This window comes from Colletotrichum graminicola (genome assembly GCF_000149035.1).
Source record: "Colletotrichum graminicola M1.001 genomic scaffold supercont1.19, whole genome shotgun sequence".
Classification (NCBI taxonomy): domain Eukaryota; kingdom Fungi; phylum Ascomycota; class Sordariomycetes; order Glomerellales; family Glomerellaceae; genus Colletotrichum; species Colletotrichum graminicola.
The window spans coordinates 441,452-468,033 of NW_007361023.1; the positions used below are offsets into that span (position 1 = coordinate 441,452).

The following is a 26,582-nucleotide window of genomic DNA, read 5'->3' on the forward strand; positions in this document are numbered from 1 at the left end:
TCGAACCCGGGGCTAGAACCGTGTTCGAACGTCACGTCACGTCGGCTCTTGGGAATTCGCATATCAACCCCAAAGTTTCCCGCGTCCGTCCTTTCACGAGCCGAAAAAGCATGACGACATTGACAAACTCACTGTGGAGATACACCCGCCCAAGTCGTTCAGGACCGGATCCCGCTTGGCGCCGCTGTTCCGCAATAGGGAAACCATGAGCACGCCTCCCGACCGCGCCGCCCAAGATGCAGAGAAGAGGCACGCACAGGTGACAAACATGTCGGTCCGCACAGACTCCGACTTGGAGAAGAGCGGAGGCGACGGGGCCAAGGGGAACGACCCGTCCACATCGGACGACGACCGATCCCGTGTGGCGCAGGACGCGAACACGGACCCGAGTGCCCATCTCGGCCCTGGGCCAGACACGGCCAGCATCGCCGGCCGGGAGCTCAGCCGGGCCACCTCGAGGTCGAGCGCCACGCCCAGCCCGCCTCCCGACGGAGGTGTGGCCGCATGGATGGCCAGTGAGTTGCGCCGAGACGTACCCCGGTGAGGCTACGAGTCTGACTTGACCCACACAGTTTTCAGCGCCCACTTGGTTATTATGAACACCTGGTGAGTCTAATCCCCTTCCCGGTCGGCGCGCATCCCCGCCCGAGCCAAACTGACAACCCGCCAGGGGTGTTGTGAACTCTTTCGGCGTTTTCCAGTCGTACTACACCACCCTCCTCTCCCGCCCGCCTTCCGACATCGCCTGGATCGGCTCCTTCGAGGTCTTCCTCCTCTTCTTCATAAGCACCTTCAGCGGCCGCCTCACCGACGCCGGCTACTTTCGCCCGCTCTTCATCTCCGGTTTCGTCCTCGTCTCTCTCGGCATGCTCGCCACCTCCTTCTGCACGCGCTATTGGCACTTCTTCCTCGCCCAGGGCATCTGCCTAGGGGTCGGCAACGGCCTCCTGTTCTGCCCGGCGCTGTCGACGGCGTCGACCTACTTTGACAAGAGGCGGGGCCTTGCGCTGGGGTTTGTGTCGATTGGCAGCTCTTCGGGCGGCTTGATCTACCCGACCATGGTGAGGCAGCTGCTTCCGTCCATTGGCTTCGGCTGGACGATTCGCTCTATTGCGTTTGTGCAGATGGGCACATTGGTCGTTGCATTCATGTTCTTGAGGCCCAGGGTGAAGCCGAGAAAGACGGGAAGCATTGTTGAGTGGGCGGCATTTAAAGAGTTGGAGTACACCTTCTACGCCGTTGGATCCTTCCTGGTATGCCGAATGGGTTTCTCCCTTTTCTTTCCTTTCTGGTGTTGATGCTGACGCAAGTTCTGCGTGCGATAGAACTACCTAGGCGTTTTCTTCGCCTTCTACTACCTGGCCTCTTATACCCGAGATATCATTGGCCTGAATTACAACTCTTCTCTCAACCTCCTACTCGTTCTCAACGGCGTAGGTGTGCCGGGCCGCCTCCTGCCGGGCTACATCGCCGACCGCATCGGGTCCATCAACACCCTCATCCCCATGTCCCTGGCTTCCGGCCTTCTCATGTACTGCTGGGTCGCCGTTTCATCCACAGCAGGTCTGTACGCTTGGACGCCCTTCTACGGAATTGCGGCGAGCGGGATCCAGAGCCTTTTCCCTGCCGCTCTAAGCCAGTTGACGAGCGACCCGAGGAAGCAGGGTACGCGGATGGGCATGACGTTTACAATCGTCAGCTTTGCCGTGTTGACGGGGCCCCCGATTGCCGGGGCCATCATTTCCGCCGCAGACGGGAAGTACGTCGGGGCACAGGTTTTTGCGGGAACTTGTTTGATGGCGGGCACATGCTTTTGGGTTGCTGCGCGGATGGTGAAGACGAGAAAAGCTGGCGGGGGACTATGGTTCAAGACCTGATGAGGCGGGGAGGGGGATGATCCACAGCTACATAATCTGGCTAGTGATGTGTTCGTTGCCCGTTACGTATTGGTTGATTTAGTAGATACGATGATCAATCTGAACCGACGCCGTAATCTCTCATTGTAAGTATTTCGCATTGGCCCTGATGAGGGTCTGTCTGTTTCCGGGTTCCTTTTGGTTTGTCACACGTTTGTCACAGTATGGATAGGGCTCCGGGCCCCTGCACCTCGACAAGGAGAACCTCCCCGCCGATGGTAGGCAGAGTCCCGGGCACCGCGTAACACCGTCTGCCCTGCGCTGCGCCGAGGTGTTCCCCCGCCCCGTTCCTGTGAGGATACGCGTTGATCAGCAATCTACGGGGCTTGTTCACAGGTTTTCATCAGAAGCCTCACACCTCTGGGTCACAAACCGCCACGTGCCTGAAACCGAGCCGGTACCCCGTGTCCTACGCGACGGCGTCCGCGAGGACACGGCCGTCAAGGAGCGATGGTCGTCCCGAGCTTCGAGTCTACGCGGCCGTTACAGCGGGCCGCCGAGGTGACCCAGGCTTCGGGCTTATCAGGCCGGGAGGGTTGCGGAAGGGCGGAAAGCTGATATTCGTAGGCCGGCCAAATAAGAGCGTGATGGAGCCTGGCTACTAAAAGGCCGAGGGCCCATCATCGTGCCTTATGCCAATCAACGAGCTGCGGCTGCGGGTCCAAATCCAAAGACTAACAAACGGTTTAGTGACGATGCTACAGCATTATATTTAAGCGTCGGTGTCGATGCCCAGCAGATGATGCGGTTACCCGTTGCCAACGCAAACCACCAATGACGTCCGACGTTAAGTCTGTTGTCACCTTTTTACTTCGGAATTTAAACACGGCTTACCAGGCCTGAGACGCTGGGTCGGGAGGTGCTCTCAGGGTCGGGATGAATACTACAAGATGCAGAGGAGATCCGGTAGCCACACGATGACCACGACGTTCCCAACAGGTCAATGTTCAAGTGTTACAACGTGTCATGACGTCTGCTCAGCGCTGTTCTGCTGATCGAACAGCTTTATATGGGCCGCCCGAAGAGCAAAAGAGAACGCCATGCAGAGGACGAAGACGAGCGGTCTAGCATGGCGCGGGGGGGACTGAACTGGTCTCGCTCAGTGGCATGCATGGAAGAGCCCGATAGCCTTTAATGGAAGTCGGATGCGTGGATATCGTGTAAGTACCCGCGGCAGTGGTTGGCATTCCTATTCGGATGTCACCTGGCCGAGTTTCGTTCCAATATCAATCAGAATACGGATAGACCACGTGGTTATAAGAAGTCAGTCAACCTTTTCCTGCCCAACATGCCCCATAGCGATGTTCCGCGCATCCGCGCTTGTCAGTCATCCCCTTTAACCCCATCTCTCTGGCCCAGTTGGTTTATGCTGATCCTAAAGATAGCTAGGCAGTTCCAGGAAAGCAGATGGTCCTGCTGGAGACGAAGAAAAGCGGCAAGTGACGAGGCAGAATGCATCCAGGAAGAAGCAATAAATGACCAAAAGAGCAGTAAGATCAGGATGGGAAGGCACGACCTCGGTCCTCACCTCACCTCACCTCGCACCTTCTCTATCTAAGGTATCCTTCAGTTACGCTACACCCCCCTCCCATCCAGGCAGGTGGGGGGACCTCATCCGGCCGTTGCTTCCCTTTATGTACTTGCATTTTTCTTCTCCCACCTTTACTTTTGCCCTTTTTTATTTTGTTGTTCATTCTGGCTTTTCTGTTTTCTTTCTATTTTCCCCCCCTCCTGTCACAAAAACAGATGACGACGACGCGTTCAAGTCTTCACCTGCAGCCAAGAGAGAAGAATTCAGTTGTACTCCCTCACCCATCTGTACCTCGTCGTCCTGGCCATCCTCGTGTCTGTCTTCACCCGCAGCACTCTCAACCTATATTGCCACTGCAGCTCCGGCAGTAAGTGTATTCATTCTTTCTGTCCACAGAGGTTCAAGCTCATACGATCCTTTCTATCATTCTCTTTTCCTCACTTTGGTACCGTTTGTTGTCTCTTTTCTCTTCCTTCTTTATTACTTTCTCATATTACCTGCAGCTCCTTTCTCTGACATGTCTTCCATGATAACAGACAACTCATCCAACGAACAATGAGTACCAACAGTAACTCAGCCATGCATGCCATGGGTTCACTAGCCTCGCCCCTGAAGCGTAACGCCAGCCAAACCTTTGAGACCAACCATGATGAGCAGGTTGACAGGCACGTGGCATTCAACCTTGGCCGCAACCCAACCGGCCCGGCTCGCTTTATCAAGAAGCCCCAGCCCAAACTCTTCTATTCTGAGACAATGGTACGAGATGCTATGCGAGGCGAGCTTGTCTACACTCCCGACCTCAAACCCATGATGGACTCCATTGCTCGCGATATGCGATCGACCAATCAAACCGTCGGTCGTCACCTGGGTTCCAACATTCACTACTCTAAAATGAAGAGCATCTTGAAACAGGGCCAGAGAGCCATGATCACCCTGGACCGATACCTCTTATCTGAGGCCTTCATCCGAACCGACATCTGGAAGACCAACCGCCTGCAAGAGTTCTTTAAGCTGGTCCACTTGTACGGTCTGGAGAGGGAGTTCCGCGATGAGTACTGGGAGAAAAACCAGCTTTCTCACCCATGCAAGATTCAGAAGCTCTACGATTCCATCAACCGGCCTCGCACCCATCCCGCCTTGGACGAAGCTCTTGCTGACCAGATTGCAAACTGGGCAAAGGATATCATGAGTCGTTCCGTTTACGTCCCTCGAGCCGACCACCCCATCATCCGCAGCGCCGTCGCCATCATGAACATGGCGGAGCAACAGCCAGACATGCTCCAAGAGACTCCCAAGCGTGTCGCCCAGATCTGGGCTGCCTGGTGTCTCGCACGCGACAAATACTGGGCTGAGACCACCTACCTCGCTGTCATCATCCTGGAGCGCGGAGCCAAGAACCAGATGGTGGCCAAGTGCTTCCGCCGCGAGAACATCGCCTTGCTGAACCTGGTTGATAAAGGCTACGACGAGGAGGCTTGCCGCCGTTGGCAAAACATGCATGGCAAATGCCACGTCATCCCCTTGCCCGAGTTGCTCTCACGCCCCGTTGTTGCGAGCCTCCTCCATGCGTCTTCCTCATCCCTGAGCCTACAAAGGACCTTTTCTTCTGCCTCGCAGCTTCAGAAGACTGCCCGCATGGCCAAGAAGACAGGCACAAACCTCACAAAAGTAGTTCCTCCCAAGGTCAGGGAGCTTAACTTGTCATCCAAGCGCCAACTCTCTCCTATCCCGCTGTCATCTGGACAGCATAGCCCTCCCATTCGCAGATTGAGCGATGCCGACTTCACCTCACGACACCGCACCCAGGTAGACATGGTTCGGCATCTTCAAATCCATAGCGATTCCCGTCCCAAAAAAGGCCACAACGACGAGGTGGAGCGGCGTCCATCCGAGTACAGCAAGAAGCCTGGCCACCCCGAGGCGGATCAGCCTCGGACCAAAAAGCGCAAGACCACCACCACCTCTTTGAACCCGGTCAGCCCCCTTCGACTACAACGTGAGATTCGACATGACGCAAGTCCCGCTCCGTCGACCCCGATCGCTCCTGCCACGCCTGTCGGTTCCACCACTCCCATTGCAGCTGCCGTGCCCAGTCCAGCTCTTATTCCTTCCATGGCCCCTTTAGACACGAATCCCATCCCTATGGCTAAGATGTCGGCACCCATCCCCGTGGATACAATGTCAGCGCCCCCTCCGATGCATATCGATCCAATCAGTCAATGGAGTAACCAGCCGGTCAGCGCCGATGATTTCGCCACCTTAGTCGCCATGAAGCTCCGCAGTGGTCCCTATGGCCTCCCTTTGACCGGTCAGCCCGTCGCCACCAAGGCGGAGTACGAATCCCTTGAGGAGACCTGGGCAAAAATCGAGGCCCGTCTTGACAAGAAGCTTTCCCCCTTAATTCGACAACTTGATAGCCTGTCTAGCGAAGTCAAGGCTCTCAGCGACAAGCAAACGGCAATTGAGCAGACCATCGCAAAGCATGCCGATGACCAGCACAAGTCTCAGGACAAGCAGGCCGCTCATAACGAGACCCTAACGAAGAAGGTGGAAACCCTTACCCAGCTCGTCGACAACCAGCAGACTGCTTTGAAGCAGGCTGTTATCAAGATGGATGATCAGTACGTTGCCGTCAACAAACGGCAGACCACCTTTGAGCGGACCATTACCGACAAGGTGGACAGCCTGTCTCAACTAGTTCGGACATTCCAGAAGGACCAAGAGGAACTCAAGGCCAGGGTCGAGCGAGGGCAGAAGAAGCGCCGCAGATTCTCGGCCAATGACAAGACAGCAGACTCCATTACTTGCGCCCCCTTAGGGGAGGTGGCGTCCGCTGCCAGAGGCAAGTGCGACTAATATGTTAACCGTCCATCGTACTTCCATCCACTTCATACAAAGTATACGATACGAATGAGGAACAGGCTCGACCGGACAAAAAGGGACGTAAAAAGAGAATGCCTGCAGGACGACTCGGAACGAGTGAGATGAAGATCGTGCATAACGGCGAAGATTGAAATTGTAAGCGCCAAAGACGAAGGTGGCTGCCACATGCGGATGATGTGACGAGTCATAAGGACAGTCACCGAGACGATGGATAGATGGCACGATTGCAAGACATGAAATACGACACTGCCGTCAGTGAAAGGGCGGAATGGTGGATATACCGAAAGAAACGGATGGATATACCCGGACGGCACTGAATTGGAGAAAGGATTGCGAGGCAAAAGAGAAAACCGGGGAAAGATGCACCCACAAAAAAAAAAAAATGCAGGAAAAGAATATGTCATGATAGTATGATAGTCGGGTGTCAGTTTGGACGGAGTGAGCCCAAGTTGTAGAAACACATGGGACGTACGTAGCCTGCGGTCCTGATAAACCTGTAGAGTAGAACAGTTTCCATCAAGGCACGCACACACGCACACACGCACACATAAAGCCAGACAAACAAACGGGACGCCGCCTCTCAATCCATGACTTCGTGCGTATATCCTTACCCCCCCCCACATGTGCTGCGCATGATGCTTTCCGGAGCTGTTTTACACCCGTCTCTGGCCCCGGGACAGTCCCGTTCGTTCCTCTGGGCTAAAAAGTCCCCGACATGACGCAAAAATCACCGTCTACAAACCCCGTCACCTTGTTGATCACTCGATGGGCCTTGATGAGACAATTGAGGGCGGGGGGGGGGTTGTTAGGATCATGTACTTGAGACCACAGACACATTGGAAGCTACCACACTCCAGGATATTGGGCCGTGTGCTCAAAATAGTTCAATTGTCCATCGGGTGCTGTTGTATTCCCGCTTGGCAGCCGGATCATGGGCCCAACTGAGCGACTGCTATCTACATACCACGCTCCAGCCACCCCGATGTCAAAGTTGGAAAGCATCATATCATCAAGTGAAATTGGTATCTGAGAGAGAAGTTTACATCACGATCTGGACACTTTGTTAGCAACGTTCTCGTCGGTAGCCAAACAAATCTACTCACGCAGTCCGACTCGTCCTTGCCCTTGGGGATGCCCATCGCCTCAAACGTCGCAGGTCCTTGGCCTGCCGGTGGTTTCTTCGCGGGCACCGATTGGGCACTAGGAGCTGGGCTGGGCTGCTGCTGTGGTCGCGGTTGCGATGATGGCGGCGCGCTGCCCGTACGACCGGATTGATCGGTAAGGTCTGGCCGGTTGGGGAAAGGCCTAGGCGCACCAGCCGGTCCAGGACCGGCTTGGGGGCGCGGGTGGCCCGATGGGCTAAGCGGCATTGATTCGACACGCGAAGGCGCCGGCCCCCCGCCGCCTCTGCCATATCCTCCGTACTGCTCGGGGGGGATAGACGATGTTCTCTGGCCATAGCCTCCAGGCTGCGCCGGCAACGGGGAAGGCTGGCCGTAATCGCCCGGCCCGTAGCTGCCCGGTTGAAACGGCGGTGAGGGTTGTGGTTTGGCATAAGGGTTCTGTTTGGCAAGCTTGTTCGCGGCAGGATTGGAGGGAAGACCACCCGAGGCGGGGAACAGCTGTGCCGTAGACGGACGGGGTGCGGGCCCGGGGCTGGGCTGACGGTATCCGGAAGGAGGTCCGACTGGCACACGGCCGCGCGGATCGGCGCCGGCGGGGGGAACCATGTTGCCCATTGACTGCGAAGGACGAATATTGCCTGCGGATCCCGGAAGGGGAGGGCCGCCAGGTCCGGTGCGAATTCCAAATGCGCTCCCCGGTCGATCCGAGTGGGGGGCGGCTGGGGGACGGCCGCCGGTGTTGTAGTGAGGAGAAAGCTGAGGTCCAGATGCCCGAGCGTGGAGGTCGTCTTCGGGATAGGGGGCCGTCGACTTGGGTCTGTTGAGATTGAGGGGCGCAGGCCTATCATCTTCGGGGTAAGGGGCGGCCGACTTGGGACGAACAGCCAAGTTGCCGTCGAGATTGACGGTGAATGCCGATGGTCTGTTGTTGCCCATACTAGTAGGCCGGGAGGGATCGGGATAATCAACAGGTTCATGCCCGGGAGATGGGTGTACTCTCGGGGACGGATGAGGCGACGTCTTGGCCGAACCACCTGGATATCCGGGGTGTACATCGGTGGGAGTGACAGGGGTGCTCTCCGAGACAGTCGGCATGGCGTTCGGCGTCTTGAAACGGTCAGGTCGCTTGCCGCGCTGAGACCCGTGTTGCGACTTGATTCTCGTGAGCGTAGTGGTCTCGTGGTCGGCCTTGGTCAGACTCCTCTCGTGGTCCAAGGCATCGATGCGGCCCCTGGCATCCTTGTTGCCGTGGTCGGCAGCGGCTTCATACCAGAATCTGGCTTGACGCAAGTCCTTGGGTACGTGAACACCAATCTCGTAGTAGTAGCCCATCGCGAACTCGCCGGTCGGCAACTTTGCATTGGCGGCGTCCTGGGCATACTTGAACGCAAGCTGCTCGTTCTTGTTGAATATGCCCTCGTATCCGAACAGGAACCATCTGCTGACACCAAGCGCGGCCTCGGGCTGACCCTGTTGGGCTGCGAGGCCGTAGTAGTGGATCGAGTAAGCGGGGTTGAAGTCGCATCCAAGCTGACAGAGCTCGTAGGCCTGGCCGATCTTTAACTGGGCTTTGGCGAATCCGAGGTAGGCAGCCTTTTCGATGTACATTTTGGCCAACACCAAGTCCACGGGAAGCAAGGCCTCGGGGATGTCAATGTCTGGAAGGTCCTTGGCAAGGAGCATGCCGTAGACGTAGGACCCCTGAGGCGCATCCTCGTCCGCAAGGTCAGCAGCTTCCCTAATGAGGTCCAGGCCGCGCTGGTAGTCCTTCGGATGGCCGTGCTGGCCGAGCAGGTTCATCATGCCCAGACGGTACATAGCTGCCGAGTCTTTGAGCCGCACGCCGAGGTAGTAGTGCTCGACGGCTTTGTTGTAATCGTTCGAGTTCTCGAACAGCATGCCCAGGCGATACTCTGCACGGGCGTAGCCCAGCTCCGCCGCCCGCTGGTACTTTGTGTAGGCATCTCGTTTGTCCGGGCGGCAGCCGAATTTGCCAAACTCGAGCCATTTGGCCTTTATGAAGAGGGCCTCGGGGTGTTCTTGGCTCACCAGATAGTTGACGATATTGATAGCGTCGGTACGCAACTCGTGTTCGACTTTTGGTGTCTGGCGGCCGCTGTCCGGGTCTCTGGCTCTGGCTTCCATGATGACCTCGGCCCACGCCAAGGTGTCACGGGCCCATGACAGCTGCATGGAGACGTTGTTAGAGTGCAGGACATGTTCGCGGGCATTCCACAATATCTCCTCCTTTTCCTCGTCCGTCGGGGGAATGTTGTCGCCCTTGACCTTGGGGAAGGGCGAGAAGGAGGGCGCCGCGCTGGGCCGCATCTTAAGGTGGTTGCCGCTCGCGCTATCGTCGTGGAAGGGTCTATAGGGATCGGACGAAGATGCGCCGTCGGTGGGTGCGTTGACGCCTCCCTTCGGTGGCAAAGCTGGCGCGCCAGAGACGGCGGGCTTGAGAACCGACGACAGGGACGGCTCTCGGCCGTGGCGGTTGGTGATGTTGGATGGGTTCCGGTTCGGATCGACTTCGCGGGCTTCAAGTTCCATGCGCTGAAGGTCGTTTTGCATGTTCTGGGGGACCTGGGGCGTCACACTGAAGAAAATGGACAGTCAGCAAAGGTTGCTGGGCCAGGGGGGGGGGGGGAGAGCTAAAGAAAGGGCTGAACAAAGAGAGGATGAGCGCCAAAAAACGGCCCCATCTCCAGATCCAGCGAGCGGGAAAGGAGGGACCCATGAGCGATCCGCCGGGATTAAAATGAGGGAACAGGCGTACCGCTGAGGCGAAGGTGCAACGACCTCGGGCATGTAATAATCGTCGAACCCTCCGGGAACGAAGGTCGCGCCGAATTGTGACATGTCGTCGGTTGTGGTTTTGGGCTGAAGTGCAGCTGCATAAATAGGAGGTTTATCCGTCAGCGGGGGTTGAGCGGAATGACGTTTGGGTTGGAGCCACTGTCAGCTCTTCCTTTCTTTTCTCCTTCCTTCTGACTTTGCGTATGCGTATTGCTGACAGGGCGTTGGCCACCTTCTGGAGTCCCCCGAAAAGAGAACTGCTGCTGGTGCTGCTGGTGCTGCTGCTTGTCGGCTAACTTGTCTGTTTTGCAATACCCCGGGCAAGGGCAGATAGGTAGTCTTGTCCTCCTGGGTGGGGGAAATTTAGCACGGAACAAAAAGAGAAAGAGAAGGGGAAAAAAAGCAAAACTATCACGGCTGGGCTGATGTCGGATAGGACTTGGGGGAGTTCCAGTGATGCGTCTCTCGTTCTTGAGTTGCTGTCTCTGCTTTCACTTGCTTTCTGTCTCGAACCGAAGAGCGAAGGCGGCCGGAAGCGGGGAGTGGAGAGTCCAGGTCGAAGCTCAAAGCATCTAGGAATCTCGGCGGCGGGCCCTTTCTTTTAGCGTGCAGAAGAGGTGGTTGCCCGTCCCCTATTTTTTCCCTGATATTCACCCAAACCGGCTGGTGAAACATGGGAAGGGCCCGTTATACTGCTCCCTTTACCCTTACCCCCCTCATCGCCCAGGAGCGGGACTGACTGGGCAGGGAAGTTTTAGTGTCGAGAATGAGGGGTCGTTGGTCTCGCTGTCGGAAATGCTGCTCCACCACCCCAAGCCGCAGCACCGGCGCCAGAACGCTGTAGCATAACCGACAAGTAGATGGACAGCAAGCCACGGCTGGGTTGGGAGAAGTGCTTTTTATTTTCTTGTTTTCTTTGGGAATCAAAGCTGGCGTTGATGCTGGCTTGGCGGAAGGGCACCGAGCAGTACTTCATCCGTACCTACTCTGATGGTGGATAGAGCAGGGACCAGGCTGATGTCAAGGGCCATGTACCGAAAGCGAAAGGTAAGCGACGGAGAGTGCTGGGATGAGCCATGTAAGACAACTTCAAGCGTGCGTGTGCGTGTGTGTGGAATACTTTATTAAGCCGACTTTGCAGCGTTGTCCATTTCGTCAGTGAAAAGGATTTCTCGTCGTCCGTTGAGCATAGATATCATGTTCGCGGCAGCGGGAGTCCAGTCCAGACAGTAGCAGTAAGTACACGTGTGGTTGAGCAATCGCAAACAGAATCGAGTGCGAGCGACAGTGACTGCGCGTGGTTGCAGACACAGCAGCGGTGATGCGCCAGAGAGGTTCTGGCATGTGCACATGGCATTACATCCAGCATATCCGGCGAGACAAGCCGCCCTAATGTACTTTGGGTACACATATTTCGCTTGCCACATACCACCCGCCACCCACAGCCATGACATGCAGGCGGGATATTGGTTGGCGAAGAAAGGGCAAGCCACCCAGAACAGAGCAGCGCAGGAGCAGCGATAACGGCAACAGCAGCAGCAGCAATTCCGGTTCGGGGGTCCGTTGGGCTTGATGGAAATGAGACGGTCCGCACGAAAGGATTTGGAGACCAAGAGGACGGGTACAAACTAGGAGGCCCAACTTACCATGAGCTGCTTGTCCCCAAATCCAAAGACGATTTTGGTCAGAAGCTTGCGTCTGTGTCGGGCGCCGTGATTGGTTCTCGTATAGGCAATGCGGTCCAGAGGCAGTGGGAGCAGCAGCAGCATCACTGCCCGCGGCACTCCTCGTGCCGGTGCCGTTGTGAAGTGGGCCGCTCGCGGCATCCGGCAGAGGTCCCTGACCAAGCCGCTCGTGCGGAATCGGGTTGTGCTTCCTCATTTCGTGTGTTTGATTGTCATAGGTGCTGTTGGGGGGGGCAGGAAGGTTTTCGGGGTCTTGGATTGGGAAAGATGACGATGGAGCCGAGTTTATGGCGGAGCAAAAGTCAGCTGCAAGTCATTCGTAGGAGGGAGTGTCGCATACCGGCTCGCGTGGACGCAGGTCGGAAGTATGTTGGGGATGATGGCTTTGACGGAGTTGAGACAGACGAGGATCAAGGCCGGTTATGAGGACACATTAGAGAAGGGATATGGCAGCAAATTGGGTCGGCCGATTGCTGAAGAGGAAGGAATCAAAAAAGAGACGAGACGAGTTCCCTCTAATCGCACCTTCTCATGCGACTTCTTTTGCCATGATCAAAAGGCAAGTCTCAACCAACCCAGTCCTTTCCGTCCTTCCCTTCCTTCCCTTCCTTTCTTTCCTTTCTTTCCCTTCCCCGCGTCCTTGCTTGTGTCTGTCTTTGTGTCCTTGTGGACGTCCTTTCTTTCTTGCTTCCTTCTCTCCTGTGCCTCCCAGAAAAGGAAGTGGGCACAACCCGCATCTGAATGGACGACGACGACGATAATGGACATTGGACGTTGTGGCCAATCGGTTTCGAGGGTAGTAGCTACTTGTGTTGATCAAGTTACAGAGCCCCTCCCCCTCTCCCCCTCACTGTGGGTCGAGGTCTTGCGAGGCGGGTCGTTCATCTCACTTTCCCATCAACTCATTTTCATGTCAGCAGCATATCTCAATCGAACGATATCCATCAGGATCAGGGTGAACGCCAACCACAGACGAGCAAGGCAAGTAAGTGACTTGGTTGTCTCTCTCACCCCGCGACAAACACGGTCGCATGCATACCCTGACCAAAGTTGACCCCGCCTTGCATACCTACTTACATCGTACTACCTAGGTATGCTTGCTACCTATCTACATTGTATATGTATATAATCGTGCATGTACTGTACGCAGCCCGCCTGCTCAGCCACAATGTCACCGAGGCAGGCTCCTGTTTCCAAACATAGAAACATCCTTCAGCCCCCCGTTCATTCATTCATTGCGCATTGGGAGGGGGTAGACCAATCGCAATTGGAATCCCCCCCTTTTTTGCTTTTCTTTTTCTCCTGCATGGACATACAGTATACCATGATAGGTACAGTACCTACATCTTGCTATAATGCTTCCCTCCATTCTGTCGACCCTTTGTTTGGCCCAACCGCAAACGCCCCAGAGCCTAACACAGCGGCCATCATCCGATCCAGTCCATCCCACCTGCTCATCCCATCTCAGCCCAGCTTACATAATCTATCCAACCAGGCCTCCCGGGCTGTGTGTGCCCTGTACTCGTTATATCGTACGCCGCGAGTCCACAGATGTCAAAGTCTAAACCTAAAGGCTTGGTAGATGCTGAGCCCTATTGCCAACACTAAACGACCCTGTTTCGTTCGGGCGACGACGCCCTAAACTCTCCTGTGTCTTCGCCCGAGCCGCGCCCCAATTTGTGACAGTCCAGCCCAGCCCAGGCCCTTACTAGGCGTTGCCTTCTCGTTTCCAACGACTTCACAGTGACTGACGGCAGACCAATGGCGGAACAAAGAACATTGGCCAAGACTGACCGCTTCCGAAGACGAAGTCGAACGTACTGGAAGTTGCATATGCTTGTATCCATATCCTGCTGGGGTTCTACCAGAGGCATCCGAGACGAGTTCCCATGGCCAAAACCACTGTAAAGTCAGTTTCTCCTATATGCATGCCAAAAAATGAACATAGCTTCCAGAACAATGAGTATGAACGCCACATGCCTCACACAGTTCACGACGTAAACTAAGTTGCATTCATGACACTCTGCAGATCTATCACGTGAAATGCATGCTATTCCGACCTCGAGCTATTCAAAGCCCATCATCCAAGGTCTTATTGACCCTCCATCTTCCCTATTCTCCGCGGTCTACGGGCTCTCTCCTGTGGCAGCATTTCGCGGCTCGTTGTACGAAAAAAAGGATGTTATTGACGTCAACCTCTCTGGCCCAAAGCCAACCCTGATCTGAAGACGGAAATTTGATTTGCTGCTTAGTTGTAACTGACGTGGCCGGTCACTAGGTCGCTGAGGACGCTCATCCCAAAATCTTGACCACAGCGACGTTGAAGCACTCTGCCTGCCCAGCCAGGCAAGAGCATTGTCTTGATAACGACCTTCCGTTCCCGCGTGTCTTCAAGGCAGAAGACAACTCGGATGCGCAATTGACTTACAGAGCAGATGTCGAGTCTTCAAGCTCCCGAGAGGTGACTCGGTTTCAGAAAGATCTGCCGATTTGGCGATTTGTTTGCACAAGCTCCCGGAGGACCGGTTCTCAGACATGTTGAGCTATCCTATCCAGATAGCTGGGCCTCCTCTGGCAGCTCGAAATTTTATGAGACAACTGCATCGAGTCGGCACGCCCGAGCAGAAGTTCGTCGCACTCGCCCATCACCGGAATCGAAAATGGCTTACCAGCAATGTGCCACGAAGCTACAGTTTAGAATTCCATGCAGCATATCCGTCTTTACTTCACAGCCGTTGCGGCATCGGAACTGAAGTCCGTGAGTCGAACAGCTGGCCCTATTTGCCCAAAAGTCTCGAAATCGTAATCTATTTTTGCCGTCTTTTTCAATACTATTCTATTCCATGGTGTGCCAAAAGATGGCCTTCATATCCGTCTTTACTTCACATTTGAGTTGATAGTACTTACTGGCTCAAACGGGACGGTACCTGGCAGGAACTGAAGAGAGTACTTAATGCGTAGGCCCAGGCGACGTCGGCCTGTTATCGCCGCATCACGTGACCCAATTTCTTACTCAGCAGTCCGGCTGCATTCGACCACCAGTGACCAGCTCTTCAGGCAGCTCCAGACAGACTAGGCCCGGAAAATGCTAGCGCCTCGGTGGGAAAGGGCCCCGGCACGGACCTTGCCAGCTTGACGGCACCTTTCGTCAGCCTATCTCAGCCTGCTGAGCCAAACGTCCAAAGCGACGAACCCAGCCAGCACCTTTTGGACACTGACGATCAACATCACACTCATCAACTTCGCCATACCTGCCCCCTCACCCCTCCCGTAACACCAATCGACCGATCCTTCTCTCCAGAAGAGTACTGCATATAATCGATAAATCCCTCCTACTGGACCCGATAACTGTCGACGCTTCATCCCCCCGCTACCAGAGCTATCACCACACGTACACCCCGCAGCAGCAAGCCCAACAATGGCCGAACGCAACCTCCAACAGGTCCTCACCCAGCTTCGCGGAAAGGGCTCCTCCCTCCCCTACGCAGAGTCTTCCGCCCTTCTCTCCAAAGCCAAACTCCACCTCCTCCAGCTCAACGCCCTCACCCCGTCCTCCGCCACCACCCAGCAGCAGACGTCCCCCCAGCTCCTCGCCCTCGCACGTGAGACGTACGAGCACGGCGCCCTCGCCTCCATCCGTGCAAAGAACCCGGACGCCTTCACCCGCTACGTCCAGCAGCTCCAGCCCTTCTATGAGCTCCCCTCTAACCTGCTCCCGCCCAACCTGCCCGACCGCAACAAGGTCACCGGCCTGTACCTGCTCCTTCTTCTCACCCAGGGTCGCTACGCAGAGTTCCACTCGGAGCTCGAGAGCCTCGCTAACCGCGAGGGCGGCGGCGATAGCAGTGCTGTCGAGAGCGACAAGTTCCTCGGCTACCCTATCCGTCTTGAGAGGTGGCTGATGGAGGGGAGCTACGACCGCGTGTGGAACGCCCTCAAGAGCCGCGAGGTGCCCAGCGAGGAATACGGAGTCTTCTCAGAGGTATGCTAGTCACCCAGCCCGTTATAACCCCCCCTCCCCTTCAGTGCGGTCAGAAGCTAACCACCCCACCCTCAGATTCTCACCTTCCAAATCCGCTCCGAGATCGCCTCCAGCAGCGAGCGCGCCTACCCAAGCCTGCCCATCAGCTCCGCAAAGTCCCTCCTCTTCCTCGACTCGGAGGGCGACGTCATCTCTTTTGCCCAGCAGCGCGGTTGGATTCTGAAGGACGGCCAGATCTTCTTCCCCGATACCGCGGAGGGCGTCGCCGCCGAGGACGGCACGACCGATAAGGAGATGAGCCAGATGGTGATAGAAAACACTCTCGGCTACGCAAGGGAACTGGAGACCATCGTGTAAAGATCGCGTAGAGAGAGAGAGAGGGGACGGCGAAGGCGGCGGTGTCCTACTGTATTAATATCATGCGATAGACCATGAAAGAGGGCCACGGATAAGGGAACCTAGGCCGGGGCGTTTATGATCTCACGCGTTGTGCATGCTTGCCTTTGCCTGCCTTGCAGAACTGTGGCTGATATTGCAAGTTCTCGACAGTGCTGATTAGTTTGGGACCGCGTAGGCGTGAAGAGTTTGACAGACGCACAGCCGAGACAGTTTAGTTGGTAAACAAGCACTATACTGAAACGCACGCCGCAATTCTTGATCAAGTGATGGCATATATTCGTCTCCCACAAACTATTGCTAACAATCAAAAGCCTGGGATTTCCGTCAGGCACTCCCAGCCTGTCTACTGTAAACTTTTCCCGGGACCCGACAATCCCCGACTGGCCGAGCGCACTGCAACTTCATGCAGCTTTTCCATCATGGGTCCATAACCATTATCCCGGCTCTTTACGCGAAGAGCTTCAGGCCACTACCGTGCTTGCCAATCTCGCACACCTCGCAGACCTTGCAGACGCTGCCCTTGTACTTGGTGTGGTACTTGGAACCGTCGAAGGCGCACTCCTCGTACGAGGTACCGCTATAAATAGGTGTGTGGCTTGCAGCGCAGATGTCAAACTCGGCAAACTGGTCAAACTCAATCTCGATCGCATCTGAGGGGTTGCGCTCGCACTGAGCCTTTGCTTTCTTGGCCTGCAGTTAAAAAAGAAAAAGTTAGTGAATTATACTTTGGGGCAAGTAAATGATTCGATACTCACGTTTTCGGTCAGCTTGCTGGAGCCGCCGTTGGCAATAATGCGATTGGCGAAGCTGAGGGCTGATCCATAGTTCTTGTTACGTATCGCTAGCTGCATCGCGTTGTGCAGGGCAAGCTGTCGGTGAGGAACCTCGATCTTGGGGATGGTGAAGTAGGCAGAAAGCTCCAGGCCGCGCTTGAGCTGTTCGCCCGTAGTGCCAAGCTGGCGGCGGCTGAGCTCAATCTCCATAGCCACAGCATACTCGCTGGCAGATGTGATGAGCTTCTTCGCTTCTGCCACCTCGCTTTCGCTGGACACAGCATTGATGAGGATGGAGTGTAGGATACCCTTGAAGATCTTGAGACCGTCCTCGAGCTTGTTCGTCTTCATAGAGTTGTAACCCTGTTGAAGGTCGTTGGTAGCCAAGAACTCGAGGTCACGAGGCACGACTGGCAACACCTTTCTAGGGTCCGTCTCCTCAACCGTGCGCCGCACGTAGTTGACCAATGGAGGGAGGTTAGCAGAGGCCGGGAGATATGTTTTTGATGCCTGGTAGACCTCAAGGAAACGAGGCTTCAACGGTGCAAAGTTGACGGCTCCCACTTGTCTGTTGAGCAGCTGCATTGCTGACTCGAATGAGCCGCCAGCAACGTGATCCACGGCGAGAGGGGAGTTACGAGCCCAGAGGTCGGCCTCGCTGCTGCCAGCGCCCCCGGCCTCCGTTCTGTCAACATTGACGAAGTCGCCTTCAATCTCAGGAACGTCGTCGTCGCCCAAATCCCAGCCTGCGGCGTCCTCCTCGTCATCGGCATCGATCAGGTTGCCATTCTTCTTGGCGGCACCGTCATCTTCGGCAGCATCTTCGAAGCCGTTGGCAGCTGCGGGCTCGTCCTCCAAAGAAAGACCCTCGACCTGGCCAAGCAGAGCCTTCTCAAAGACCGACTGCGACGTGGCCTTTGTAGGCCAATTGGCCTTGTATGTAGGCACAACCGGCTTTGGGGGTGTCAGAGCTTCGCCGATAGTGGGAGTCTCCAGCTGGTCTTCCGTGAGGCCGGTAGCCTCAAGAATAGCTTGGCACTCCTCATCCAAGCCGTGAGACTTGGCCGTCATATACGCCAACGGGTCTAAATACGTTAGCTGAGATAACCAGCACTCCGAGCGGCTTGAACTTACAGAGGTCAATCTCCTTGAACATCTGGATCCGGTCCTCCACCTCGCCGAGGTAAAGAGCATTCTGGAATCTCGCGGTGAAATCGCCACGGTGCTCGGCGATCTTGGCCATACGAGCCAGCTTGGAGTGATCACCGGTGGACAGGTACAAGAAGGAAAGCTTGTCAAACTGCTTCAGCTTCTGGTAGGCCATCTCCACAACTTGGTGGTTGCCATGGGCCAAGGCTTCCGCGCTCAGTCTCTGCCACAGCTTGGGGCGGTCCAACTCCTTAGCCATCTCAACGGCAACATCGAGGTTACCGCATTCGATGGCGAGCTCGAACCGGGTTGTGGGATCCTGCACGAATTGCAGAGCAATTTCAGGGTAGCCCTTCTTCTGAAGGTAAGAGATGATGGATTGGCCGACAAGACTGGAGTTCTGGATGATGTGCAGCATCTCCTCGTAGTTTCGCTTGACGAGCGCAAGCTTGAATCGGTACTCAGTCGGATCAACGTGAAGAACCTTGGGCTTCGCCGCTCGGTCAAGGCAGTATACATTGCGGCCCTTGACGCGGACCAAGTAGACAGTCTGATCCAGAGTGCGAACGATGCCATTGTCGCCGTTGAGCAGGGTGTACTTGATGTGGTTGAGGGTCGAGTACAGCAGAACACCAGCATCATCCCAGGTGGCGCTCTTGATGCGGATGGTCTCGTGTAGAGTGCTGACCTGCTCAAGAGTCTTTGTCACAATGGTTACATTGTGCTTGCTCAGGAGCGCCGCGTAAAGGCCATCATTGGACCACACCACGTACTTCACGCCGGTGACCGCGAGCTCGGCGACGCTCTTCTTCTGCTGGATGTCGTAGAGATGAACAGAGGTCGGAGTAATGATGAGGAGGTTACCAGTACCGCCGAAGTAGATATCGCTTGTTCCGACAGGGGGCTTGAAAGATCGGGTCGTGTTGTTGGACAGATCCTTGATATCGATCGTCTGGCTCGAGGTGTTCAAAACGGCAAAGCGGTTGCGCGCGACGAAGATGGCCGAGTTGCCCTGACCACGCTTTGATTCAGTAGGCTCGATTCCGCCGGATCCATCACGAGGGAGGTTGATCAACTCATAAGAGCCGTTGTCGGAGGGCGACGTGACGAGTACGGAGCGTTCAGCAGGGTTGTAGGAAAGAGTTCGCGGCGGGGTCCAGGGGCTGCCAAGCTTCTTGAGCGACAGGAGAGTTGGGCTCTCAATGCTCTTCTGGAAGTCGTACGACTTGACGTGCTTCTCCTTGGTGATGTAAAAGAGATTGTTCTGGTATACCGAAGACGCCGGCCTCTCTCTCTCCAACTTGAAGACCATGACGCCGTTGTCGTGGCCAGCGGCGAACAAGTTGATCTCGGGGTGGGCCGCGATAACCCAGAACCGATCGTTCTCGCGCTTGAAGGATTGCACGGCGGTGCGCTTGTTGAGGTCCCAGACACGGATGGTCTTATCTTCGCCGACAGAGAGGATCAAGTCCTGGTGGGGGTGGAACAAGCAGCCAGATGAGTTCTGGAAGTGTCCTCTGCAAGTGTCAACCTCCCAGGCCTTCGTTTCGCTCATGCGCCAGAGCTTGACGAGTCTGTCATCGCCAGCAGAAACGATGAGAGGCATGGTAGGATGAAACGCTACCCAGTTCACACCACGGTCATGGCCTTCCAAAACAAACTTGACAACGGCGTCGGTGTTGCCAAACATATCAGCCTGGTTTTGGTTCGAACGCGCAACCTGATCTTCGAAGGTCATCGATGTCGGGGCCGAGTGCTTCTTGCGCAAGCCGGAAATATCCCAGACACGGACAGACTGGTCGAGGGAGGCGGAGACGACGAGGTCATCCTTGGGGTGGAACTGAGCGCACATGGCGTAGTGGTTGTGTCCTGTCATGGTGCAGACTGGGAGGCAAGGTCAGTCAGTCGGAGTGCGCATTCACGGGCGGGCTAGGGAGGATTGGGCGCACTCAGAGAGCGGTTTTGCCAGTTCCATATCCTGATGGTCTGGTCGTCGGAAGCCGACAAGATCCATGGCAGCTCGTGATGGAAGAATACGGTGCGGACGTAGTCGAGATGGCCATTCAGGGTGAACAGGCACCGGCGGGTCTGGTAGGACCAGACCTTGATCTTGTAGTCGTCGCCTCCCGAGACGAAGAGGGGCTGCGTCTTGTGGAAGTCAATTCCTCGAACCGGGCCATCGTGTTCTTCGAATCGATCAATGAGTGTTCCCATGCGGTAGTCCCAGAGCTGGATAGTGGAGGAGTGAAGGGCGACGAGGATCCATGGTCTGGTAGCTATGCGTCAGCAAGGGGGCCACATGTCGAGATGGGCATCTGCGGTTTTGGATGGTCTGCTCTCACCTCTTGGGATGGAAGGCGATGCCCTTGGCGCGCGAGGACTTGGACTCGAACTGTATGCTGGGTGAGCTATCGAGTGGACACTGGGAGAGACTCGACTCAATGCGCCGAAGACAGGGCGGAAGCATAGCATACCTTGGTCAACATGCCCGAGGAGGCCTGCATTATGGCGGGGAGGTGAAGCCGGAGCTTCTAGCAACCAGCGAGGTAAAAACAGGCGGCACCTCTGATAAGAAGGGAAGATCAATTGCAAGCCAGCTTACCGACCACGAAAGGTTGCAGCTGGAATCGGGGAGAATGGTGACATTCACGGGTCACGAAAAGAGGGCGCGGTGAAGGGGTTGGATGCGTAGAAGTATCCGAAGCAAGCAAGCAAGCGACAAGGTAGAGAGATACGTAAAGGCCACTTCCTCGTCTCAGCGCCCCTAGTAACAATTCCGCTTCGTGGCCATCTGTAAAGTGTGGGTTACGTTGTGGGCCCCAATGGCGTCGATTGACAGGAGCTCCCGCATCAGAGTTCCCCCGTTCTCCGGGTCCTCACCGCCCGATCCCATCCAGTCCTCCCTTGCAATGCCCGACTAGGGGTACCTAACCTAGGTACTTGGGTACGTACATCGTACGGATACTTAGGTCCTGTAGTTCCTGAGGGGGGCGCACTGCCGAAGCTGACATAAGCAAATGCCCCTCCAGTAGGCCCGTTTTCTGCCGTTCTTCCCCGTGCACCCAAGACCCCTGACGCGGGCGACGCTAGTCCTCTTTGATACAGCTTTTTTGTCAATGTGTTCAGAAGGCGGCGCGCGCGCGCGCACTTACACACCTGAAGTAGTTACATAGTCGAATTCTGGGACCCCTCCAAGCATTCTTACCCTAGGTGCCTCTAACAACCATGCGATAGAACACTACAGACACTCAGGCGCCCCTGCCTCTCTTTTTGACTCAAGGAAAATTCCAGAAGCGGCCTGCTTACCTCGTTTTGCTTCTTGAAACACTTCATCTTCGCCCAAAAGACCATACTATTTTCCACTTCCTTCATACCCCATTCATCGACTGAAAGCAACCGCGAAATTGGAGGACAGCCCTTGCGCCGGCCGTCGCAGAGCCTCCTTCGCCATGTTGCGCCTCTCCCGACTGCCAATGGGCCTTGCCCTGACGCTGTCGGCGGCCGTCAATGTCCTCGCCGTTCCCTCCGTTACCGTGGACATGAAGGCCGCCTTCCCGTCTGGCCCCTATCTTCTCGAGCTGCTGTAAGCAAACTGCCTGCTTTGTCCTGAATTCAACACCCTTTGCCCCTTCCTATCCGCTAACTTATGTCCTCTAGTGAGACTGCTGCGGGCGAAAACGCGACAGCCTATTTCCCCCTGCTCGACCGCATCGCCAACGGGTACTTTAGCGAAGCCAAGACAGACAAAGATGTCTACGACAAGTTCCTTCATGTCCTCAACGAGGATGGTCACGTCAACACTCCCGATGCTCTCTCTACTTTCAAGCTGGCTCTTTCCCTCAGGACCGCCGCGCCTCGGATCGAGGCTCACTACCAGTACTACCGAACCGCTGTTGAGCCCAAGCTCGGATCCGACGCCCAGGATGGCTGTGAAGCTTGGGTCGAGCTGGGAGGAAAGCAATACTGCGCTCCCACCCTGGATACTCCGAAAGAGCCCGAGTCGGCCTTGGACGGGTCAAAGGTCCTGCCCTTCGATCGAGTCCTGGGATCCGGCGGTGAGGCTATCCTGTACGCCGACCCAGCTTCGTCTGCTTTCGGCCCATTCCACAGTACCTTGGCGGAGAAAGCACGCAAAGGGGAGATCGAGTATCGTCTTCGCTACACGAAGCCTGCCGGTATCTATGAGGAGCCTCTGCCTGTCAGCGGATACGGAGTCGAGCTCGCCCTGAAGCGAACCGACTACATCGTTATCGATGACCGTGAGGCGCAATCTGACGACTCGCAGAAGATTGCCAACGCCGGAGAGGTGCTTGACGCCGCCGAGGATGTGGCTGATTTGAAGCCTTTGGCAAAATCCGAACTTCAGGAGCTCGGTCTCAAGGCCGCGTCTTTCATCATGCAGAGCCAGGACCCCTTTGAGACTCTACTTCGACTTACGCAGGACTTTCCCAAGTTTTCGACCTCAATTGCTGCTCATAACGTCTCTACGAATTTCCTTGCCGAGCACCAGCTGAACCGCCAGCAACTAGTTCCCAGCGGCATGAACGTGCTCTGGATGAACGGCGTGCAGCTCATCGAGCGCCAGATTGAGGCCTTCACCATCATTGACCTGCTTCGCCGCGAACGCAAGCTCATTGACGGTGTCCGCGATCTCGGCTTCACTGGGGGCCAAGCGGTGTCTCTCCTTGGTCATCCCAAGGTTGCTGAGTCCAAAGCCGATGACGAGCCGCCGCGCTTCGACTGGACGGACGACGAGGAGAAAGAAGAAGTAATCATGTTCCTCAACGATCTTGAAAAGGACGAGAGATATAAGGATTTCCCTAGCCAGTTGACGGCGGTAAGTGCTGTATAGTACTCCTACTCACGACCGGCTTGTTAATTTATCCCAGCTTCTCCAGCGCGTTTACCCCGGTCAGCTGCCTCCCATCAGGCGAGACATTTTCAATCTTATCGTCCCCGTGGACTTCTCCAAGATCGAGGACCTCAATGTGGTGGCTCAGCTCAACACTTTCATACAGCGAAAGGTCCCGATTCGGTTCGGTCTGGTCCCTTTGACACCCACCGAGGATGCTGCCAAGATCACGAAGGTTCTGTACTACCTTCTGGACAACTACGGCTTGGAGGTGTTCATCGAGTATCTGGATGCCGCCATGCAGGACGCCAAGACGGAGAAACCGGATCAGAGCGTCTTCGAAAAGGCAATCAAGGATCGCGAACCGCTTCCGACTGCCAAACTGCTTGCTTTCGACGATGTGTTGCAATCTCAGGAGCTCCACAACGTGTTGGAGCTGGCCCGGAGCTGGGTAAAGAGACTGAACGCGAACACCCCCATCCCGCCTGTGTTCATCAACGGGATTCCCGTCCCTCGCGAGAACAACTGGCTGCAGGCTATGAGTATGAAGGCTAGCAGTGATTTGCAAACCATCCAGCGAGCTGTCTACTTTGGTGCGATTACTGAGGAAGTCTGGTTTCCCGATTTCTTCCTCGAGAAGGCCGTCAAACGCCGAAACACCTACATTTACCCAGAAGATGACAAGTCTATTAAGATTCTGGACGTCAACAAGATATACACTGAACATGACGGCCTCTTTAGCAATATCCCCGCCATTGAGGCGTACGCCGACTCTACCAAAGAGAACTGGGCGGTCCTGACTATTGTAGGCGATTTCGTTTCCGATCAAGGGGCCAGTCTTCTCCTTACAGCTTTGGCGTTCCGCCGAAGCAACCCTGGCGTTCGTTTGGATATCGTCTACAACCCGCCCACATCTGCTTCAGCATCCGCCGTCAACACGGCACTGAAAAATAGTGGGGACAAGCTTGCCGAAGTCGAGTCTATATCTGATCTCAAGGCCATTTTCGACAGCGCCGCTGTTGAACCAGATGGAATGTTCACAGCAGCTCTCAGCAAATTTCTGTCTTTCGCTGCCATCAAGCCGGGTTCCAACCTTGTTATCCTTAACGGGCGGGTGATCGGGCCCTTTACCGAAGCTGAGCCTTTTCAAGGTGATGATTTCCAGTTCCTCCTGGAATTCGAACAGAAGGCCCGCATCTTGCCCGTTTACGCAGCGGTCGATGATCTTGGACTGACTGACAAGATATCCGGGCCGCTGGCGGCTGCTAAGATCACGTCGGTCACAGCACTTTCGACCATTTCTGATTTGCCTGCCGATATCTTCGAATCTGCACCGTCTATGCGCGTCAGCGCCCATGACCAGTGGAACTCTACCTACACCGCTATTGAGATTGGAAACCCAGAGACCTCAAGCGTCCACATAGTCGGTGTTTTGAACCCTGCTAGTGAGCAGGCACAGCGATGGGCGCCGATTCTGAAGGTTGTATCCAAGCTGGACGGAGTCTACCTGAAGCTCTTCCTCAACCCCCAGGAAAAGATTGACGAGTTGCCCGTCAAGAGATTCTTCCGATATGTCCTAGAGTCTGAGCCGAGCTTCGATGAGGCTGGCAAGGTGCGGGGACTCGAGGCATCTTTCAAGGGCCTGCCCTCCGAGGCCCTTCTCAATGCCGGCATGGATGTTCCTCCGTCGTGGCTGGTGGCGCCCAAGGTCTCGGTCCATGATCCAGACAACATCAAGCTGAGCTCCATCAAGTCTAACGTGTACGCATCCTACGAGCTTGAGAGCATTCTGATTGAAGGACATTCGCGCGAGGGCGGGCAGTCTCAGCCCCCGCGTGGTGCCCAGCTTGTCCTGGGCACCGAGAAGGAGCCCCATTTCGCGGACACCATCATCATGGCCAACCTTGGATACTTCCAGTTCAAGGCTAGCCCGGGCTTCTACAACATTCAGCTCAAATCGGGAAGAAGCTCGGAGATTTATACCATTGACAGTATCGGCGCAAAGGGATGGAATCCCGTACCAGGTGATGAAGGTACCGAGGTCGTACTCATGGACTTCCAAGGCACGACGCTGTATCCCCGTCTGTCGCGCAAGCCAGGCCAGGAGGAAGCCGACGTCCTGGCGGAGCCTGAAGACAACAGCATTGTTGGCCGTGGTCTCAAGTTCGCCGAAGGCATTCTGGGCAAGAAGAAGTCGGCATCTGATGAGGAGCACGCCGAGATCAACATCTTCTCCGTCGCCAGTGGCCACCTCTACGAGCGCATGCTAAACATCATGATGGTCAGCGTCATGAAGAACACCAAGCACACGGTCAAGTTCTGGTTCATTGAGCAGTTCCTCTCGCCGTCGTTCAAGGATTTCATCCCGCACATGGCCAAGGAATACGGTTTCAAGTACGAGATGGTGACCTTCAAGTGGCCTCACTGGTTGCGTCAGCAGAAGGAGAAGCAGCGCGAGATCTGGGGCTACAAGATCCTCTTCCTCGACGTGCTCTTCCCGCTGTCCCTGGACAAGGTCATCTTCGTCGATGCCGATCAGATTGTCCGCACCGACATGATTAGCCTTGTCAACCACGACCTCGAGGGCAAGCCGTACGGCTTCACGCCCATGTGCGATTCCCGCACCGAGATGGAGGGCTTCCGCTTCTGGAAGCAGGGCTACTGGGCCAACTACCTCCGTGGCCAGCCGTACCACATCTCAGCGCTGTACGTCGTTGACCTGCGCCGCTTCCGCGAGCTCGCCGCCGGCGACCGCCTGCGGCAGACGTACCACTCTCTCAGCGCCGACCCCAACAGTCTGGCCAACCTAGACCAGGATCTGCCCAACCACATGCAGTTCCAGATCCCCATTCACAGTCTGCCGCAGGAGTGGCTGTGGTGCGAGACGTGGTGCTCCGACGAGAGCCAAAAGGACGCAAAGACGATCGATCTCTGCAACAACCCGCAGACCAAGGAGCCCAAGCTCGACCGCGCGCGTCGCCAGGTGCCCGAGTGGAGCGTCTACGACAACGAGATCGCCGCTCTCGACCGCAAGCGCAAGGGCCTGCTCGTTGAAGCACCCAAGAAGGAGGAGACCAAGGCCGGCGGCGGGGGTGAGGGCGAGCAGCAGAAGCCCGTCATCGCCGAGGAGGACAAGAACACCAAGAGCCGCAACTGGGAGGAGCCCCCTGCGGAAAATACGCATGTCATAGATGAGCTATAGACGTCTAGAGACGGCGGCGGGTAGCTAGTCGGTCTGGCTTCTTGCGTAGTCTTATAGTATCTTAGATCAGGAAAGAAGAATTCAGAATCGATGATTTCTTTTATTTTATTTTCCTTTTCTTTCCGATTTGAGTGGAACGTGAGACCATACATACATACATCGAACCTCTCAAAAAAGAAAAGAAAAGAAAGAACGTTCAGCAGGCAATGTGACGTCTGTAGCTAGAAACCATTTATTTGCGCCGACGTCTGACGACGTCCAGCCTTGAAAGCAAACTTGGCGTCCTATGC

General features: G+C 55.7%; 6 protein-coding genes across 6 annotated transcripts; 4 read left to right on the plus strand and 2 right to left on the minus strand.

Moving 5' to 3' along the window:
* Positions 1-205: 205 nt before the first annotated feature.
* On the plus strand, positions 206-1,877 carry GLRG_05606 (major facilitator superfamily transporter; the record flags this gene model as incomplete). Its single annotated transcript, XM_008096291.1, has 4 exons — positions 206-515; positions 573-606; positions 671-1,253; positions 1,326-1,877. 4 exons carry the CDS (start codon positions 206-208, stop codon positions 1,875-1,877), a joined length of 1,479 nt encoding a protein of 492 aa, XP_008094482.1.
* A 2,149-nt stretch (positions 1,878-4,026) lies between these two features.
* GLRG_05607 (uncharacterized protein) lies at positions 4,027-6,303 on the plus strand (the record flags this gene model as incomplete). The annotated part of the gene is made up of 1 exon (XM_008096292.1): positions 4,027-6,303. The coding sequence occupies one exon, from the start codon at positions 4,027-4,029 to the stop codon at positions 6,301-6,303; it is 2,277 nt and encodes a 758-aa protein (XP_008094483.1).
* A 1,066-nt stretch (positions 6,304-7,369) lies between these two features.
* GLRG_05608 (uncharacterized protein) lies at positions 7,370-10,313 on the minus strand (the record flags this gene model as incomplete). The annotated part of the gene is made up of 3 exons (XM_008096293.1): positions 7,370-7,381; positions 7,434-10,050; positions 10,231-10,313. The coding sequence occupies 3 exons, from the start codon at positions 10,311-10,313 to the stop codon at positions 7,370-7,372; spliced, it is 2,712 nt and encodes a 903-aa protein (XP_008094484.1).
* A 5,040-nt stretch (positions 10,314-15,353) lies between these two features.
* GLRG_05609 (GANP/Nin1/mts3/eIF-3 p25 family protein) lies at positions 15,354-16,274 on the plus strand (the record flags this gene model as incomplete). The annotated part of the gene is made up of 2 exons (XM_008096294.1): positions 15,354-15,917; positions 15,993-16,274. 2 exons carry the CDS (start codon positions 15,354-15,356, stop codon positions 16,272-16,274), a joined length of 846 nt encoding a protein of 281 aa, XP_008094485.1.
* A 489-nt stretch (positions 16,275-16,763) lies between these two features.
* On the minus strand, positions 16,764-20,742 carry GLRG_05610 (coatomer WD associated region; the record flags this gene model as incomplete). The annotated part of the gene is made up of 6 exons (XM_008096295.1): positions 16,764-17,006; positions 17,072-18,174; positions 18,224-20,122; positions 20,188-20,507; positions 20,581-20,630; positions 20,713-20,742. The coding sequence occupies 6 exons, from the start codon at positions 20,740-20,742 to the stop codon at positions 16,764-16,766; spliced, it is 3,645 nt and encodes a 1,214-aa protein (XP_008094486.1).
* A 945-nt stretch (positions 20,743-21,687) lies between these two features.
* Positions 21,688-26,292, plus strand: GLRG_05611 (UDP-glucose:Glycoprotein Glucosyltransferase; the record flags this gene model as incomplete). Its single annotated transcript, XM_008096296.1, has 3 exons — positions 21,688-21,821; positions 21,896-23,075; positions 23,128-26,292. The coding sequence occupies 3 exons, from the start codon at positions 21,688-21,690 to the stop codon at positions 26,290-26,292; spliced, it is 4,479 nt and encodes a 1,492-aa protein (XP_008094487.1).
* Positions 26,293-26,582: the final 290 nt, after the last annotated feature.